The sequence below is a fragment of the Taeniopygia guttata genome, chromosome 17, assembly GCF_048771995.1.
Source record: "Taeniopygia guttata chromosome 17, bTaeGut7.mat, whole genome shotgun sequence".
Classification (NCBI taxonomy): Eukaryota; Metazoa; Chordata; class Aves; order Passeriformes; family Estrildidae; genus Taeniopygia; species Taeniopygia guttata.
Window position 1 is genome coordinate 10094233 of NC_133042.1, and position 18268 is coordinate 10112500.

An 18268-nucleotide genomic window follows, 5' to 3' on the forward strand; every position below is an offset into this window, starting at 1 on the left:
TCCTCCCCCAGACTAGCAGGGCTGTGGAGCTGGGTTTGCTCCCTCCCCAGCAGGACTGTGGGCTGAGCACTCTACCCCAGCAGGTCCCGGGGGCTGTGGGGCTGCACTGTCCCTAGCAGGGCTGTGGGGCTGCACTGTCCCCAGCAGGGCCGTGGGGCTGCACTGTCCCCAGCAGGGCCGTGGGGCTGTGGGGCTGCACTGTCCCCAGCAGGACTGTGGGCTGAGCACTCTACCCCAGCAGGGCTGTGGGGCTGCACTGTCCCCAGCAGGGTTGTGGGGCTGCACTGTCCCCAGCAGGGCCGTGGGGCTGTGGGGCTGCACTGTCCCCAGCAGGGCCGTGGGGCTGCACTGTCCCCAGCAGGGCTGTGGGGCTGCACTGTCCCCAGCAGGTCCCGGGGCTGTAGGCGCTGCCCGGGGCTCTGGGCAGGGCAGGGCAGGGCAGCCCCCGGCGCTGTCTGTCCGTCCGTCTGTCTGTCTGTCTGTCTGTCCCACGGCTCAGGGCCCTGCCAGTTGGCACGCCCGGGCCAGGAAGCTGTCAGTTCCAATCAGGGCCCGGCCCTGCAGCCCTATTAAAGAAGTCTTGCTGGTTAAGGGGCGGCCACTGTTTCCAAAGCATGGGAAGAAAAAAAAAAATAAAAAAAGAAAAAAAGAAAGAAAGAAAAAAAAAAGGGAAAAAAAGGCTCTGCTTTCCTTAGATTTGAGCTGGCAACTTTCACTGACTGGAGTTTTCAAGGAGCTATGAATGAGCCTAACAAAGGAGTTCTGTGGCCAGTTTCTGGCTGAAATCCATGTCAACAGTTTTTAAGGTCACAGGTCACACTAACTAACATTTATTCCCAGCAGACCTCGCTCTAAACACAAGCTGTAAGTAGTACAAATTTGGAATTTTTCTGTAATCCCTTGAGATATTCCTGATCCTTCCACATGTTTCTGCTCAATTAAAAACAATTCTCACTTTGCACCACAAGAGAGGCCCCTGCTCAGAAATCTTATTCTGTCCTAAGAATAAATGGACAAAGACTGCAATCAAAGGGAAGGAAAGGGGGGAGGAGAGGAACTCACAACAAATCACACCAAAAACCTCAAATAACTCCATACAGAATCACATTCAGTTAGTTACATTTTCTGCCATCTGTCACAAACTATTATGGATTCATTTCTTTTTATCTTAGAAAAAAGAGTGGTGCAGAGCTCAGCTATTTTGGCCGAGAGGGATTTCCACACAAATGTTTCTGCATTTCACTTCAAAAGAATGATTTCAGTTTGCGTACAAAACCTGAATAACCCAACAAAAACTTCAAATTCTGTAAAACTGAAATCACAGTTAGTGTAGGACCTTTGCAAACCAGTAACTTTGCCCAGAAAGTTTGTGAACCAAAGCAAAATTACACAAACTTGGGTTTGCTTTTGTTTTCTTCTTAAATAAAAGACCAGAGCTCTTCACTAAATCCAGATCTGCACTGTTCTCCCTCAAAAGCCCGTGTGAAATCTGATGCGAAATTAGAGTGAAACAATAAAAATTCAGCCTCTTAGTGTATAGCTATTAGGATTTATCCCATTGCAGATGAAATACTTAAATCCTTAAATAAAAGTCTTAAAAAGAAAAGATATTCTGGTGTGAAATTCCCAAATTAGAACACAGAATTTGATTACTGGATATCAGCTTTTACTCTACTGTAAAGAAAATAATTCAGAAGCACATATTTCATTGAAAAAGGTAGTCTGGAATTCCAATTTCCCTGGGAGATGTGGGTGTGTGCCACGACAACTCACCTGGGCTCAGACCCCAAACCCACTGGGACAGGGTCTGTCCCTCACCTGGGGTCACCCCAAACCCAGCGCGGTCTGTGCCTCACCTGGGTCACCTCAAACCCAGCGGGGTCTGTCCCTCCCCTGGGTCACCCCAAACCCAGCGGGGTCTGTCCCTCACCTGGGTCACCCCAAACCCAGCGGGGCCTGTCCCTCACCCCAAACCCAGCGGGGTCTGTCCCTCCCCTGGGTCACCCCAAACCCAGCGGGGTCTGTCCCTCACCTGGGTCACCCCAAACCCAGCGGGGTCTGTCCCTCACCCCAAACCCAGCGGGGTCTGTCCCTCACCTGGGTCACCCCAAACCCAGCGCGGTCTGTGCCTCACCTGGGTCACCTCAAACCCAGCGGGGTCTGTCCCTCACCCCAAACCCAGCGGGGTCTGTCCCTCCCCTGGGTCACCCCAAACCCAGCGGGGTCTGTCCCTCACCTGGGTCACCCCAAACCCAGCGCGGTCTGTGCCTCACCCCAAACCCAGCGGGGTCTGTCCCTCACCCCAAACCCAGCAGGGTCTGTGCCTCACCTGGGTCACCCCAAACCCAGCGGGGTCTGTCCCTCCCCTGGGTCACCCCAAACCCAGCGGGGTCTGTCCCTCACCCCAAGCCCAGCGGGGTCTGTCCCTCCCCTGGGTCACCCCAAGCCCAGCGGGGTCTGTCCCTCCCCTGGGTCACCCCAAACCCAGCGCGGTCTGTGCCTCACCCCAAACCCAGCGGGGTCTGTCCCTCACCCCAAACCCAGCGGGGTCTGTCCCTCCCCTGGGTCACCCCAAGCCCAGCGGGGTCTGTGCCTCACCCCAAGCCCAGCGGGGTCTGTCCCTCACCCCAAACCCAGCGGGGTCTGTCCCTCACCCCAAACCCAGCAGGGTCTGTCCCTCACCCCAAACCCAGCAGGGTCTGTCCCTCACCTGGGTCACCCCAAACCCAGCGGGGTCTGTGCCTCACCTGGGTCACCCCAAGCCCAGCGGGGTCTGTCCCTCACCCCAAGCCCAGCGGGGTCTGTCCCTCACCTGGGTCACCCCAAACCCAGCGGGGTCTGTGCCTCACCTGGGCCGTACCTGCGCCCCCGCGCGCCCTCTGCTGGCGCCGCCGCGCAGCGCAGCCGCTCGGGGTCACCGCGGCTTCCCCGGAGCGACACAAGCGGGGCAGGGAAGAGGAGCCCGCAGAGGAGAGGCAGGCTCGGCACTGAACAGAGTGGCTGCACACCGCAGAACACCGGAAAAGCAGGTTTCACAGTTGTCAGAGAGTTCATCGATCTGTGGGGGCTACTTCCTCAAAAGCAGGTTTCTAAGCAGTATTGGTTAAAACAGTCAAAGCAGTTCCCTGCCAAATGGAATTGCCTCTCTGCTGGCCACAGGATAACCCCACTGCTACTGAACTCCAAGAGGCGCCTCCTGTGCTCTGCATCCACAAGGAAAAGCCTCTGGGTCACTTCAAAGCTCAAGTCCAGACCCTGACTTCTGGCCCTACAGTACTTTGCTTCCAGAACATTGCAGAATTTTTTTCAAGCACTGAGTGAAAAGAATTCCTATTTCTGATGTTTCTCTTTAATCTAAATATATGATGATTTTCCATCTCCAAACTGTTTTACCACAGCCAGACCCATAAAATCCCTGCTAAGCCTGTGAATATCATCTCCAGTAATAAACACCATCACTTAGCTCTTACACTGTTGTTGAGCATAGCAAGGAATACTTGAAGCTTGCTGCCATCCAATCTGTAATTTAAAAACATTTAAACAAACATTGTTTTCATCCCCATTTGCTTTTACTTACCGTTCTCACATTTTTCAGCATGTTTTCCCCCACCCATTTACCATGCACCATCCTTTAGTACATAAAGGACACTGAGAAGATTCACATCAATAATAGAAGCTGCAGTCCTGGGAATAGAGGAAGTTATTTCGTATATTGTTGATTTACACTCTTTATTATCCTCTAAAACTTGCATGAACTTGTATTAATAATGAACTTTCTTTTTCTCATCAGTGCACAGAAGGAGCAACAGGAAGGAAGTGAAGAGTCCCAATTCATCCACTGTGGTTGTTTTTTTGTTTTTTTGGTTTTTTTTGGTTATGAGTTGAAGCAAAAGGCATTTAACTACAACAGAACTCCTCCATTTCTTCTTGGCACTCACTCAACATAAGGGAGCTGACAGCAAAGAACTCTTATCCAGGAGGGATCAAGAAAGGACCCAGACTATTCCTCATTCAGATCTTCTTTTCACAACTGTGTTTCTCCTTTAATTTGACACTGATCAGGCAAAGCTGCCCTCTGTAAGCAGGCGCTGCCCACATGAGACTGAGGGAATCAGCACCCAGCTGCACAGGGGAGCAGCTCTGGGGAAGAGCTGGGAAACACCTTCCTGCCTGCAGGATACAGTCCCTGCTGCTGGACTGCCAGAGCTAATAATAGCTGAAGTGTCTGCTACAGCACAGACAGAATGGAAGAAGATTCTGAGCAAACACCTGTCACTCTGCCTCCCACTCAATTAATTAGGAATTTGGGTAGCTCTCACAATTTCTCTGAATATTAAGCTCCCATTAAGCATTGCTGTGTGCAGCCCCCTGCAAGGAGAGGTGACCTTGTATTTTCAATGTCCCCCCGGAATGCTTCAGAGGGGACATGCAGACACACCCAGGGTCCCACTCAGGTGCCCCACATGAGACGAAGAGAAGTTCCTCTGTCCGCACCCTGGCTGTGTCCTGTGCAAAGCCAGCCAGGGATGGCCCTGACAGATGTGTCCAGCTGCTCACAGAGCAGTGTCCTCATTTGGGAGGCTTCAGCCCCAGCTGTGCTGTCAGCTCCCTGGCTGTCCTCAGTCACCTCTGTGCTGGCTCTACCTGGGCTACTGTTCCTGAACTTCCAATTCCTCATAAACACACAAAAAGCAGAAAGTAGAAGACAGGCAATTCTTAAATGTGTTTAAAACAAGACAGACCACACGAAAATCTTCAATCCATGGAAGTTCTTAATGGAACTAAAATATTAGTACACATCAAAATTGATTTTACTTGCATCATTTCCTGCAGCAAATATAAAAAAAAAAATTCTGAACTGTATTCCAACATGGCTGTGGAGGTTATCAAAAACTACTCTGATAGAGCCTCTTGGCCCATTTTCTGTGAAATGCATAGTTCCAGCTTCCACTGACAGTCTTTATTATGCCAAACTTCACAAAATCCTCAACAGGACAGACGAAAGCTCACACATATAAACTTTTGGGCTGTGGAGAGCATCAGTGACATCCTCTCAGTTACCAACAGATGTTTTGTTAATAAAACTTGCATGTACAAACGTCCACAAAATGTCTTAACAAGATCAGTTGTGACAGCTAAAGATAACAGCTGCCATCATGCTATGTCATATCAAATTACTGCAAAGAGACTTTTTTCCACGTTGTTAACTCCAGAATGTTGACTACAAACAAATACCGTTATCTACAGAGGAACTCCAAGTGCAGGGGATTTTGCACCACTTGTGCAGAAGAACAGTGACTTTGAGGACCAGATAGGGAAATCATTCTGACCAGCTGGAAATGGTAATTGCAGTGTAGCTGCAAAGTCAAACACTGCCAAACCATAGACCTACCTTAAGATACAGAAGCAGCTCTTGGCCCCCGAAGATAAGCGGCAGAAGCCAAACCTCTGCTTGCTGTCAATGTCTGTGAGCACAAACGTGAAGTTCTGCCCAACTTGGTTAATGGCATGGCTGGAAACAGAGAGCAAGAGAGAAAAATTACTGCTGAGCTAACTCTGTGTCAAGTATCACATCCAAGTCATTGAACCTATAACATTTCCTCTTTCAGCAGAGTTTTTTTGAGAAATTAACTAAAAAGTATGCACCCTCCAGAACCATAAATATGCTTGATGAGGGAGGAGTGGGGGGTTTGTGGTTTATTTTTCTCATTTTTTTAAGTGTGGGAGGATACTAATAATGAGTTTATCTTTAAAAGAAAATGGTTCTGATTATCAACCAGCAACCAACCCCATGTTCTCTCATATAACCCAAATATTTCTAATGATAGGAAATTAAGACTTATTTCAGGTCACGTTCAAGGGGTTTTTTAGGTTTTCTGAGAACTGAGAAATCTGACTTGCACTGACATGTAGCTTTACAAATCACTCCTACCTATTGCAACAAATACCCTGGTAAATTCAAAGCCATTTAACTAACAGTCACAGGCCTTAAAATATTCTCTTCGATGATGCCACATGCAAAAAACAAATTTTTGTGGGACAGTACACACTCAGTGCCTAGAGGAAACAAAGGAAAAACAGACTTGCAGAAGTAAAAGCTGAATCCAAATGGGGAAGATGGCACTGTCCAGCTTAGAAAGAAGAATCCTTCAGTGGATTCCAAACAGGGAAGGGAAAACATGCTGCGATGAAGATAAACAAAAAGACAGATATTCAAAGCATTCCAATAGTCTGAGAATTAGCCAGTGTGAGTACTATCATCCTCCTGAAATCTAAATGTCAGCAGAGCAACTACTTCCACAAACCACACTGAGCTGCTGGGGATACCCAAAAGTCCCTCACTGGTGGTGTGTTTTATCTGTAAAGCTTGGACGTAATGTTACTATGGTGATTTTAGTATGGTGTTTTAAAAGGGGATTATATGCTTAATTTTAACAAGGTTGAGAGCAGAGCGTGTGTGAGAAATAGCATTAGAACTGACAATTAAAATTATGGAACAGGGGGAAAAAACACGTTTCATGAGCAGCAGGGAGAAGCTTGTTTATTAAACAACTCAGACAAGCTGGTGAGTTCCTCCAGAGCAAACCTAGAGGGTCTTGCATTCATGTGACCTAGAGAAACCAAACCTTGCTGACAGGTCCTGCTCAAGTTCAGTGCCAGTTTTTCACAGGGAAGGATAAACTTCCTCACATAAAAAGTGTTCTTCCTAAAATTTTAGTATTAACCCTTCAGATTCACTGCCCTGCTTTCAAATGGGTAGAAGGTCTATTTAGAGGCTCACAGGATGGAAGCAGCATAAACCTTATCTGTAACGGGGCAGACAGAAGTTATGCCTGGAGGAAGGGGAGAGAAGAGGAAAGATTTCCATAAAATCCCCCCCAGCACCTACACCTGCCTAACAGAGTCCTGGCAGGGAGCAGGACCAAGGAGCAGCTCTGCACCCCTGCAGCTGGAGAAGAACCTCTGCCCCATTCCACCCCCACTACAGCAGACAACTCCTGGGCCACTGCCTGAAGGAACGGCCAACCAGTCCCTGGGGTTCTGACCAGTGCCACAACACATCAGCAGAATGGGTGTAAAAGGAATGGAGTGCCTGTGCCACTGAGAACCTTCAGAGCCACCACTGCCTCTTTTTACATCCAGAAGAGAAGGAGCACAAGCATCTCCTTCAGCTGCCACAGCCTTAGCCTGGGCTGTGCTCTGCCTCCTGCAGTGTGGGAAGTCCACTCTCCATCTGAACTATTAGGTGTGTTCTGGGTGACAGTGTCTCCTTTTCGCTCAAACTGGCTGGCTTGCAGTCTTTCAGTGACAGTCTGTGATAGTCAGACAAACAAGTGGATCCAGAAATGGGAATCACTTTTCATTATGTTCTCATTTGCACCCCATATGGGTTTTCAGTGTTCTAGCTTTCAAAATGTTATATTGCTGAGGAAAACCAAAAACAACAAAACAAACAAAACCCCTAGGTACAATAAATCTACACACTGAAAGCATAACTATTTCTAGTAGAAACAAATACATGAGAAAAATGTATGAGTATTTCCCTGCTTCCACCCCTTAGCAAATGAAAAGGATGAGCAGTAAAACAGGGATTCCAAATTCTAAAATGAGAAAAAGACTTGCAGCAGTTTAATCACAGTAAAGGTCAATTCCCTCAACCCAAACCATTCTGTGTCTCAGCTGATGAAGACAAGTCATTCTGGCCAATTAAGTGATGCTCAGAGATGAGATGAGCACTGGTGCAGCCTTTCAAAATTTCAGTGGTTGTTCTTTTCACAAAACCATCAAGAACAACTCACGGTAAATGCAAAATTAAAGAAGTTCTACAGTTTCCTAAATTACAGGAAGTATATGTGCTCAGATCTTCTCACATTCACTTCACAATTTCTCCCCCAAAATCAGACGTAACCCTTAGGTAGCTGTCATGTAAAGAAGCAGCATTCCAGCAACATCAAGAGGCCTTCAAATGGAGAGCATTTCATTAATTGTTCCACCCAAATTTTGGCAATTAAGAAATAAAATGCACAAGCAGACAAAGCTTTGATATTAATATGCATATTTGACAATTCCTACCCAAGCATTTTCCATTCAAGCATTGTGCAGAAGTAAAACAAAACACCCTCAGAGTACTCCCACCAAACAACTCCAACTTTTAAAACTTCTTTTTGTTTCATGGTGCCTGTAAAAACCCCAGGAAAAAGTGATTCTGAGACTGTAATTTGCACTCAGGTGCTTTAAGTCCCAGTCACACAGACAGAACACTATGAATGGTATGGCTTTTATTTTCTACAGGGGTTTTATTGACAAGCTTATTTTCTTGTAAAGTTTGAAAAGCTAACAATACCTGTCCACATAGAAGGGGAAACAAAACTTGGTCAGAGTCTGTAGAACTTCCTGTAGAGAGAGAGAGAAAAAAAAGATAATTTATACATCTATGGGGACCAATAAATCTAATATTAACCACATCACACAATTTCACAAGTTTGCCCTGAAGAAATAAAAGACAGATGAAGAAATATGGGCTTTATCAATTACATGGAAGTAGTACCAGGCAGTCAATCATGTGAAATAATAAACATGATCAAACTTCATTAAAAATGAAAAATTAATCAAGATTCACACATGGGCAGGCAGCAGGAGCCATCCAGCAATTCTCCAAAGAGGAGGAGGAGGTTGGGTTGTTGAGTGTTAACACCTCTCTGGGGACAGTCCCTACCCTGACCATATGGATCGGAGTGAATAACACCAAACCACATGGGCCTGGCCTGGCAGGACCACTTCTGCTGGCACAGCTTTTGACTGTTACCTAGGAACAGAGGTCTGGGGGATTAGAGAATACTTCCTAGCATCAGCAAGATAAACAACAAAAGATGAAGCCAATAGGTCTCATAGCAGGAATGTTTAATGTTGCCTACTGCTATGAGAAAGGAAATCTCAGAGTTAAAAGACTGATTAAAATAATGTGTATTAAAACTGATATGGATTGTTTAACCAGCCATTTTCTAGAAGTTGCAAAACAGCACCACAAACAGAAAAGCATTTAAGCATGGGAGCAAAGAAAAGGATGAATACGAAAAGTGAAAACATGATCAGCAGATAAATTAATAATTTTCAACATTAAACAAGTACAGTCACTGAAGAGGCAAAACCAGAAACACGTTAGTCCCAAAACAGTTGTGTTCACAGACAAAAGCAAACCATTAGACCTTCAAAATTTGAATTCTGTAACCCACAAGACACCAGAAAGTTCTCTCAGTTTACAGATCTTTCCTACAGCCAATTCATTGCTCATTCTCCTTCACACTTCAATATTTCAGGTCCTGAAGTGCAAATTCTATTTCTGCTTTCAGAACCCTGAATGAACAACAAACCCTCTGATAAAATCAACACTTTTCTGACCAATAGCAATAAATTATCATCAATAACTAAATAGATGCTTCTTGCTTCATTTATTTCTAAGCCAAATGCCATCATTCCCAAATAAACTCCATCAATCTAATAACCTCTCCAGTGAAGCACAAAACATATTGACTCCCTTGCAGGAACATGCTCCTCCTGCATAATTCAAACAAACACAGCCCATCCTGAGCTGTGGTTTCAGGCTCAACTGCTCACACTCTTCTTTGGAGGTTTCTTGACAACTAAAATGTGGCAAGTTCTGAGGATTTCAGGCAAAAACAGATATGGAAACCTTGACTTCTTGACAGTTTATTGATAGATTATTTAACAACCTCCTGTTTTTAGAGAACAAGAAAGGATCTACTGAAGAATGCCATGTAAAGCAAAGACGTCTCCTCCTTTGAATTGCAGCAGGAAACTTGGAAAGGAGCTATGTAGATTGCAGAGTAAACTCAGCAGAAATCTCTATCTTGATACAAAATAATGCCTTGATAGTAAAGGTCTCATTAATATGATCGGGTTGCCCCTGGTGCAAAATCTCACTGACTTTCACAAGCTGAACAACTCCAATTGCTCAGGCACACAAACTGCATCTGGACAAATTTTAACTACTACACAGTGGTCCTTCGCCACAACTGAAATCTTACAGTGCAAAATGCCAGCAAACAAACAAACAAACAAAACCCACAAAAGAATTCTAAAACTGTGAAATTATTATATCAGCAGAACAAAGTGCCTGTATCTTTATTGGCTTTTTCAATACACACTGTCCTCAAAACAATGACTTTAGCTATTTTTTCAGAAACAAAATCATATAGATACATAAAATTCTGAAATAAAATAGTGTTAGAAGACAAAGCCATCAGTCACGTCAAAATGGCAGAATATATTTTCTCCATTATTTTGATGACTTGAATAATTCCTGTAACTGCAAGTAAAACCATTCACATAATAAAACATTCAGCATCTCATCAGCATTGTGTCACTGGAGAAGTGCATTACTCAGAACTTACTCTGCACTTGTTCCTTGATATTTACAGCTTCCTAAACACAGCAAAGGAAGTGTTCATGTAAACAGGGCATACATGGGCTCTGTACTGCTCTAAACTGCCTTCTCTTTTAAAGAAAGATTTTACAATGATATTTTGCAATGTCATTGGACATAATTTGCCTTTCATTATACACCAATTCTTATCTGCCTCAATCCACAACCAAAAAAGCTGAGACTAGCACAGGTTAACTGCAGACTTATTTTTCAATGGTAACTATTAAAATAATATAAATACCATGTGTAGAATTAGTATTTAATTAAGAAAACTGCTGATCCTTTACATGTAAGAAAAACAGTTGCTGGAGAACTATCCCATTTTTTGCTCAAGTTGCAAGCTCGTTACTCTAAATATAATGCTGCTTTTTTTAAAATTCTTTAAATACTCTTCAGTTTGAAAGATAAGCAATTCCTACATCATTCATATGCAACATTCTACCCAACCTCTATAGGTTATTGCTTATGACCTAGAAAATTCTTCATTTTTTTTATGATTTCAAACAAAACAAAACAAAACCTACAATTGTTCCATGTCAACACCTTATAAGCGTTTTATTTTTTAAACCCAACATGAAGCACAGAGGAAGTTTCAATAGTCTGTTTTCTTGTTTTATTCCCTTATGGCTATTTTCCTAAAGAAAAACATGCATAAATGCCTGTAAAGCAAAAGCCCCTAAAAAGAGGACCAGAACCCCCCAGCAATCCAGGACAGGCAGCTGATCAACGTAAATTACCCAGGAGCTGCCGCCGGGGTCTCCAGGGGACCACAAGCCAGTTTTCTGGATCAATCCCCAAGTTTATATTTTCACAAATCTTTTTACATGCAGTTTGATTTTTAACATTTTAATGAGCAAAAAGTGCATCCCCAGCAGCCAGGCAGCAGAGCTGAAGTGCAGGGCATGAACTGTGTCCCGGGGGATGCGGCGCAGCCGCGGCACCAGGGGCTGCGGCACAGGCACCACCTGGCTCCCCGTCCCAAGGTTCCAACTCTTTTCATAATCAAAACACTGCTGACATTATAAACCCCACATGGGTTTTCTAAAATCCTTCCCAATCAATAAAGCCAGTACATAACTTATCGGAGACAACACAGAGCTCATTGATTAAGTTTGGTTTCAGTAGCAAAGTTTTCAAAATAAATGAGGCAGGAACACCGCGCTCAGCCCTTTTGTGTCACAGCCACCTCTGAAGGTGAGGCAGCTCTGCAAGGCTTTCCTACACAGGCAGGACAGACTTGGAAAGCCAGGCTAGGAAATGCACACAATACACACCGGGCTCATGTCCCAAACCATCTCTCTATTGCAACCAAACAGTAAAGAAAGCTCAACAATGCTGAAAAAATGTGCACATTCACTTGTGAATTTAATATGCAAGCTGTAGCTGAAGTCTTTTTTATTTTTAAACCCTTCACCGTATGCTCCCACTTCCAAATCAACAGAACAACTTCAGATTCTCTTAAATACAGTGGGTTGGTTCACTTCTGCTCAAATGAACATCACTAACAAATATCCCACGTGCGGCTGCAATTAAATAAAACTGCACTGATAAATGATGTGCAAATGGCTGGGCTAGAGAAGGGTCTGCTGCAAAGTAGCTGCCCCTAGAAAGATGCATGAGACACCAGATATGCAAAGGGGAACAAGAAGCGTAGGGAGAAGTGGGACAGAAAAGAAACTAAAATACCAGGAGATCTGTGGAAAATGCTGAATGATTAAGGTATGATACTTCCATAGGAATGGGAGTCAGAGCAGGGTTAACAACACACCACACAAACCAGCAGGCTGGGAACCTGTAATGGAAAACCTGAGGAAAATCTAGATGCAATTGGAAGGACCACCCGAAGCAGAGACTGGACCTTCAACTGAGGATCCTGGAGGGGAGGTGAAAAGGAAGGAACCCAAAACCCCACAAGTATATGTTACAAGAGAACAGAGCATGGCCAGTGAGAGTAGTTTTCCATGGAGAAGAGATGACTCTATGGTGAAAAAGGTAGATTGCTGTTTCATTTCCTTGCCCTTACACCTGAGGCAAAGTACAGCTGAGGCTGCTGCAAATGAAACTCTACACAGAGAGGGTGGAAACACTTTTCACCTTACCCAGCCTGAAAGGCCATCTGAACCCAGCAAAACGCTCCCTCTGCCATGGAGGGACACCAAGAGACTTCCAAGAACAACAGACTGAGGAAGGATGGAGGAGAAACTGGAGAACAGGGAGGGCCCAGAAGAGAAATGCATCCAGCCTGATGGGCTCAGGGTGTGTGAGCACAGGGAACAGCATCTCCATAGGCCAGTGAGCAACTACTGGTGACTTTATTGCTCCTCAGAAGCAGCATCGAATTTAAACACTACAGAAATGTTAACTCAGCATTAAAAAGTACTAAGAGCTTAACTGAAGCAAAATATTATCCAGTTAAACTTGGGTTGTCCGTTAATCTCTCCTATACCCACAGAATTGTAAACTGCTCTTATATTTAATTCATCTATTTGGATAATTTTAAGCTAACGATTAATTAAATGATCCACTGCAAGGGAGTAACAGGTTTAAGAATTCAAAAAAGCAAACAATTACCTTAAACCCATAATTTCTCTAAGTTCTAAAGGTTTTTCTAGTTTTGAGAAAACTGGTACAACACAGATTCTTTTTAAAAAATCATTGCTGGTTTAAAATATTTATGTCAATTTCATATTGCATTGATTTTGCAATAAAATTTTTTTATGCCTTATATCCTTACTAAACATTACTGAATTTTGTAAAGTACTAAATATTTTAAGAAATTATTTTCATCAGTTCTTTTAAAGACTGTTCTACACCCAAAAAATCTGGACATAATGTGCTTAATAAAATTACTTTAAATTGCCTGAATTTAGTTTTATGCCTACTTTTCTAATTCTACTGGTATTCCAATACCCGTATAGCATTAGATTATCCATTTGTTCTGTGTTCCAGAAACCCACCAGCTCTTTCTGCGCAATTCTAAAGCTGGAATTAGGGGAGGGTTTTTCTCCCAAAGTCGCCTGTCCCTATCTGAGAGACAGCAGGGGAACAGGGCCATACAAAATAACAGCATTTCATTGAAGGTAACTGATTGTTCTCAGGAAAACACTGTTTTAAACAAACAAACAAAAAACCCCAACATGCATATCCACAATCCTGGAAATAGGAAGAGCAGGAGATAAATAACATTTCCTAAGCATATTGAGGCCTGCTAGCATTTAAATATTTTAAACGTACAAAATATGTGCACAGATGGGCAACTTTTCTCCTTGCATTACTAAAAACATATTTCAAGATAAAGCTCAAAATCCCTGAATTTTTTAAACCTAATTGTGACTCTGTTTCTTAGAATTCACACCCCAAGGCCAAAGCTTTCCTGCCACCAGTCCTTCAAATCTGATTTGGACATTACACGGGAGGAGGCTCCAAGCCTCCCTGAGGTCTCACTCCTTTTACAACACACGCAAAACCAGCAGATAATGGGCCTATGCTGAATTCCGGGCTCTGCTCAGCTCCTCCTGGGACACAGGCCTAGCAGATGTGATAAAAACTGTGTCAGAGAAGTAGCTCTAGTTTTTGCCTTAATGACAACTTCAACCTCTCAACTCATGGAACAAAAGAACAGGAACGACTATTACGTTTCTCCAGTAGAAAAAAATCTGAAAGTAAAACTGAGCTAAATATTTAAGCAGTTTTTCAAAGAGATCTCCTCAACAAATTTCTTTAAAACCCCTTCAGTAAAAGCAGAGACTTAGTTTCATTCTAAGAGAAATACATTTTTAGCTACAAAAAAATCTACAGCTACTGTTGTACTGTTGAATAATTGTTCCAGCCTTAAATCACAAATAACTGAAAAATTATACTAACAGGCATTAAAAAAATCAGGTCCAATTATGTGCATAAACAGTGATCAATTGGTAGAGGTAGGAAGTGTCAATAGTAGAGAGCTGGAACACTGAGTCAATTAAATGTATTTTAAACATTTAATTACTAAAACCGAGGAGTATTTTCACTTGCAGATTTAGCAGAAATGAGGTGAGAACTATGAGCTGTGAAAAGATAATCACATCCTGCTCAGCCCCCTAAGAAAGTTGCCCAGGTACACTGCACTGAAACCAAAGCTTTAAATCTATCCTTGGGTTAGCATTTGTTAAATATTATAATTCTGGCTTAAGATGAGTGGCCTTTTCAGCCGTGGTCTCCAACGGTCTATTCAGCTCCGAGCACATACCCACTTAATCAGCAATCATTGTTCTCTGAGGCAGGACTTTGTTGTCAAGACAAGCACTGAAACCTTTAAAATATTTCAGAACTGGCATAAGAAAAAAGTGATCTTTGTCAAACAAGGACAAATGTATGCAAATCTTTTATAAACATTCACAAACATTTATTTAGCTTTTGAAATGTTGGCCTCATTTGAGAGCATGAAAATGAGGGGGAAGTAGGAAGATGCAAAGGACAGCTTAGAGGCTGGCACACTACATAAATATTCAGAAGGAAGATTATAGGATTCATGTTAGGCTGTCTTAGGTTTCTCCAAAGTCCACATAGAATACCGAAGAACAAAACTAACGAGAAGTAGAGCAGATGTTAGACAATGCACCAGCCCTCTTTTCCACACTCACTTGGCTATACTTCGATGCTTTCATTTTTTCTTTCAATATGGTCAGGTCATTCAAGGATTCTCCTATAGACTCTGTATTGTGGCTACAGCGCTATAAGCTGGACCTCTGTCAGCTTTCCAAAAGTTCCTGATGAAAAGGCATTATGCAAATTGTACCTCTCTTACTCTCTTTTCAGGAAAAAAAGCCTCCAGTATGCAGTCATTGGAGTATTGGAAGTCCCAGCCTTCATTTCTGTATGGTTGTGTTTGCCTTAGGGCCATGCTGCTTGTTTTGACAGTGGATCCCCCCAGATAGTTGGGATTAGTCGAGCTTGTTTAGATAAACTTGAAATCAAGGCCTTCTCTAGGTAGACAGCTAGATGTAGCTACTGAGTTTCCAGCTGCCTTCTGCTTTCATCCCAAAACAACTGCAGATTCACAGCAGAGATCACAGCCACAGGCTATGTCACATACATAAGTACAAAATTAAAGGCTGCTAAAAGAAGCCTTTGTAAGTCTTAGTGCTAAAATAAGGAAGCTGTACTGCATAGTTTAAACAAATTATTGAAGAAGCACCAATAAAGGTCTGCAGCAGAGAGTTAACAAGATGTGTGTGAAAGAAATGCTCTGTTTACATAACTGGGCAGGATCAGGCTTTGCTAATCACCACTGCCCCATCCACTGTGCAGCCTCCCCAAAATACAAGGCAAGGAAATACTTGGAAGCACTGTCTGCTACAGCACCCGAAAAAGAGCTCTGTTTGTCAAATACAAACTTTATTATTACAGGAGACTACTGTGGCAGCACTGTTCCAATTAGATTTTCAGTCATATACACAACCAGATTTTGTCTTTGCTATAGTCAGATAAAGCAAGCCACAGGAATTCATTCTCACAAATTAAATATGTTAAAAGAGAAGAGCCACAGCTCCAAACAGAAATTAAAACCCACCCATGTAACTACGTTACACCTTTAGAAATCTGCACTGTAGTTCAGTCCCAACAGGAAATTCATTTTTCATAAGGTAGGAAAAAACGCACAAACAGCTATGACTTTTTTAAAGATTGTAATCTCTTCTAGCTGGGTGCAAATTTTCACATACACTTCTGCCACATCCAGGCACAACAGATGGGAAACTGAATTAAAGGAAAAATTAATCCCTAGGATGTTATCAACAAACAGGCAGAAAAAAAAATAAAGGAAAAAAAAGAGAGAAAAACAAACAAAAAATTTAGTTCAACAAATAGTAAATATCATTAAAAATCAACTCCCATCTCTTGCTCAAGAAAAAGGACGTGCAGAAACTTGCAATGTTAGAACACTTTAAAGCCAAGAGCAGAATTTTGTGTCTAAGAGGACAAGGTAAAGATTGGCCACCAACCCCTGCCTCTGTGCACAGGAGGTCTCTGGAATCACATTTCTGCCATTTCCATATTAGAGAAATTCTACCATCTCCCACTGCAAAACTTAGTAATTTCATTGAAAAGGTCTTATATGCAAACTCGAAGCATTAAAACTGTGAGAGATGAACATTGGTCTTCAATTTCTTCCTGCCCGGTTACCAAAGGGAATCCTGAATCCCCTTCGTCATTTCATACCATAAATCCCCATCAGTGACAGCCTCAGCAGAAATAAGCTACGGACTGGGAATCCAAACCAACAACTGAGCAAACAGCTAATTTCTGACGAGTACTGAGGAAACCTGTCCCATCAGTGCCAGTGGACTTACAAGAAAACAGAGTAACACTTCAAGAGTTGTTACCTGAAAAGGAAACCTCACTGCTAAGGATGCAGCTGTCACAGCACTATCAAGTACCAGCAGCTGGTACAACCCCTGGGTTTGCCTTCTCACAGGTGTCCTATAGCTGTGCTCAAGATGCTCCTCTCTGATGAGGAACGTGTTGAAGTTGCCACTAACAAAGTCGTTTAACACCTCCCTCACCCAGGTAGTATCTGCCTGTTGCAGGGAGAAGTGTAACAAAACTGAACAATCATCCCAAAGGGGGCAACAGCTAACCGACTTTGAAACTTCCCAAGTCCCTATTTCTCAGGCTCATGTTCCCATCACACCAGTTTGAGAATTCCCTAAAGAACAAAGATTTAAATGGCAAGTATGATGAGGACCCACAGGGCAAGAAGAACTTCTCTAACATATTTTGCAGAGATGAGAAGGAGTCAGTGATCACTTCAGAAAACTGAAGGTTATAAGAGGATAAAGCTTTTTAAATAGATCAGCATTTCTACAACTTTCAGATTTTCAAATATGAGAATATGTTAGGGAGAATTGTGGTCAAAACCTGAGAGCTATAAAAACATTCATTAGTCCTGGAAAGCAGTTGTTGAAGAAAGGAGAGCTGATATGACCAAAGATGACCAAACTTGGAATCTGAAGTTTTCCAAGTGCAAAGCAAAGAACTTTGGACTTCCCTGGTTTGACAAAAGTCATGTCCAGCTTGTCCCTGTGACATGCCACCAGTTCCATGCTGCTGTCCAGACACACGTGAAGGACTGAGTGTGTGAATACCAACGAGTGTCATCCATCACCACCAAAAACTCTTCTTTGCAAGGGACAGCACTTCCCAGCTCCTGCCCATGCAAACACCACCACCAGAAGGAGAAAGGAAGAGCTTTACGTGCAGGGAGATGAGCTGGCTGTACTTTAACATGCCCAAACCCCCACTGGCAGGACCTTGAATGTTATTTCATATTCTTCTTAAACAAAACAAAGATGCTTTCTACATGTCACAAGTCTCTAAACAATAATTTTGAAATAGTTTATGAATTGATCAATAGCACCAGTATAAAAATGAATGGTTCAGGAGTCTGGTACAAGACAACTTCCAAAACTATTTTGCTACTGACTGCTTCACCAAACCTAAGTAGAATAATACTGCTGAAGCATCTCCCATTTTAAAGAAACCCAGCTTTACCTGCAGTGAATATTTTATACCTTTATCAATAAATTTAAACAAAAGTGATAATGATCACTCACTCTAGGCTTGATCCCACAACCTCTACTCACACAAGCAGTCCCACAGGATTTTAATATCACAACCTCAACGAATAAGGGTTTGCAGGACAGATTTTAAATTATTCATATATTCACAGATTTTTAAGACCAGAAGGGACCATTATGATCATCTAGTCTGACCTCTTGTATAACAAAGGCCATATGATTGTAGCCAGTAATGTTTGCACTCGCTGAATCGTCTGTAGTAAAATCA

The 18268-nt window shown here is 43.0% G+C and overlaps 1 protein-coding gene across 9 annotated transcripts in view; it reads right to left on the minus strand.

Annotated features, from left to right (window-relative positions):
* Positions 1–18268, minus strand: part of DENND1A (DENN domain containing 1A) — a 148536-nt gene that overhangs the window by 96285 nt on the left and 33983 nt on the right. For 5 of the 9 annotated variants that reach the window (XM_030286838.4, XM_012578373.5, XM_072936702.1 and 2 more), the window contains exons 4-5: positions 8345–8394; positions 5393–5512 (exon numbers count right to left, since the gene is read on the minus strand). The exons of the other annotated variants lie outside the window; for them this stretch is intronic. In XM_030286838.4, the coding sequence (XP_030142698.4) occupies positions 5393–5512; positions 8345–8394 (170 nt within the window). The remainder of the gene's footprint in view (positions 1–5392; positions 5513–8344; positions 8395–18268) is intronic. 9 annotated transcript variants of the gene reach the window in all.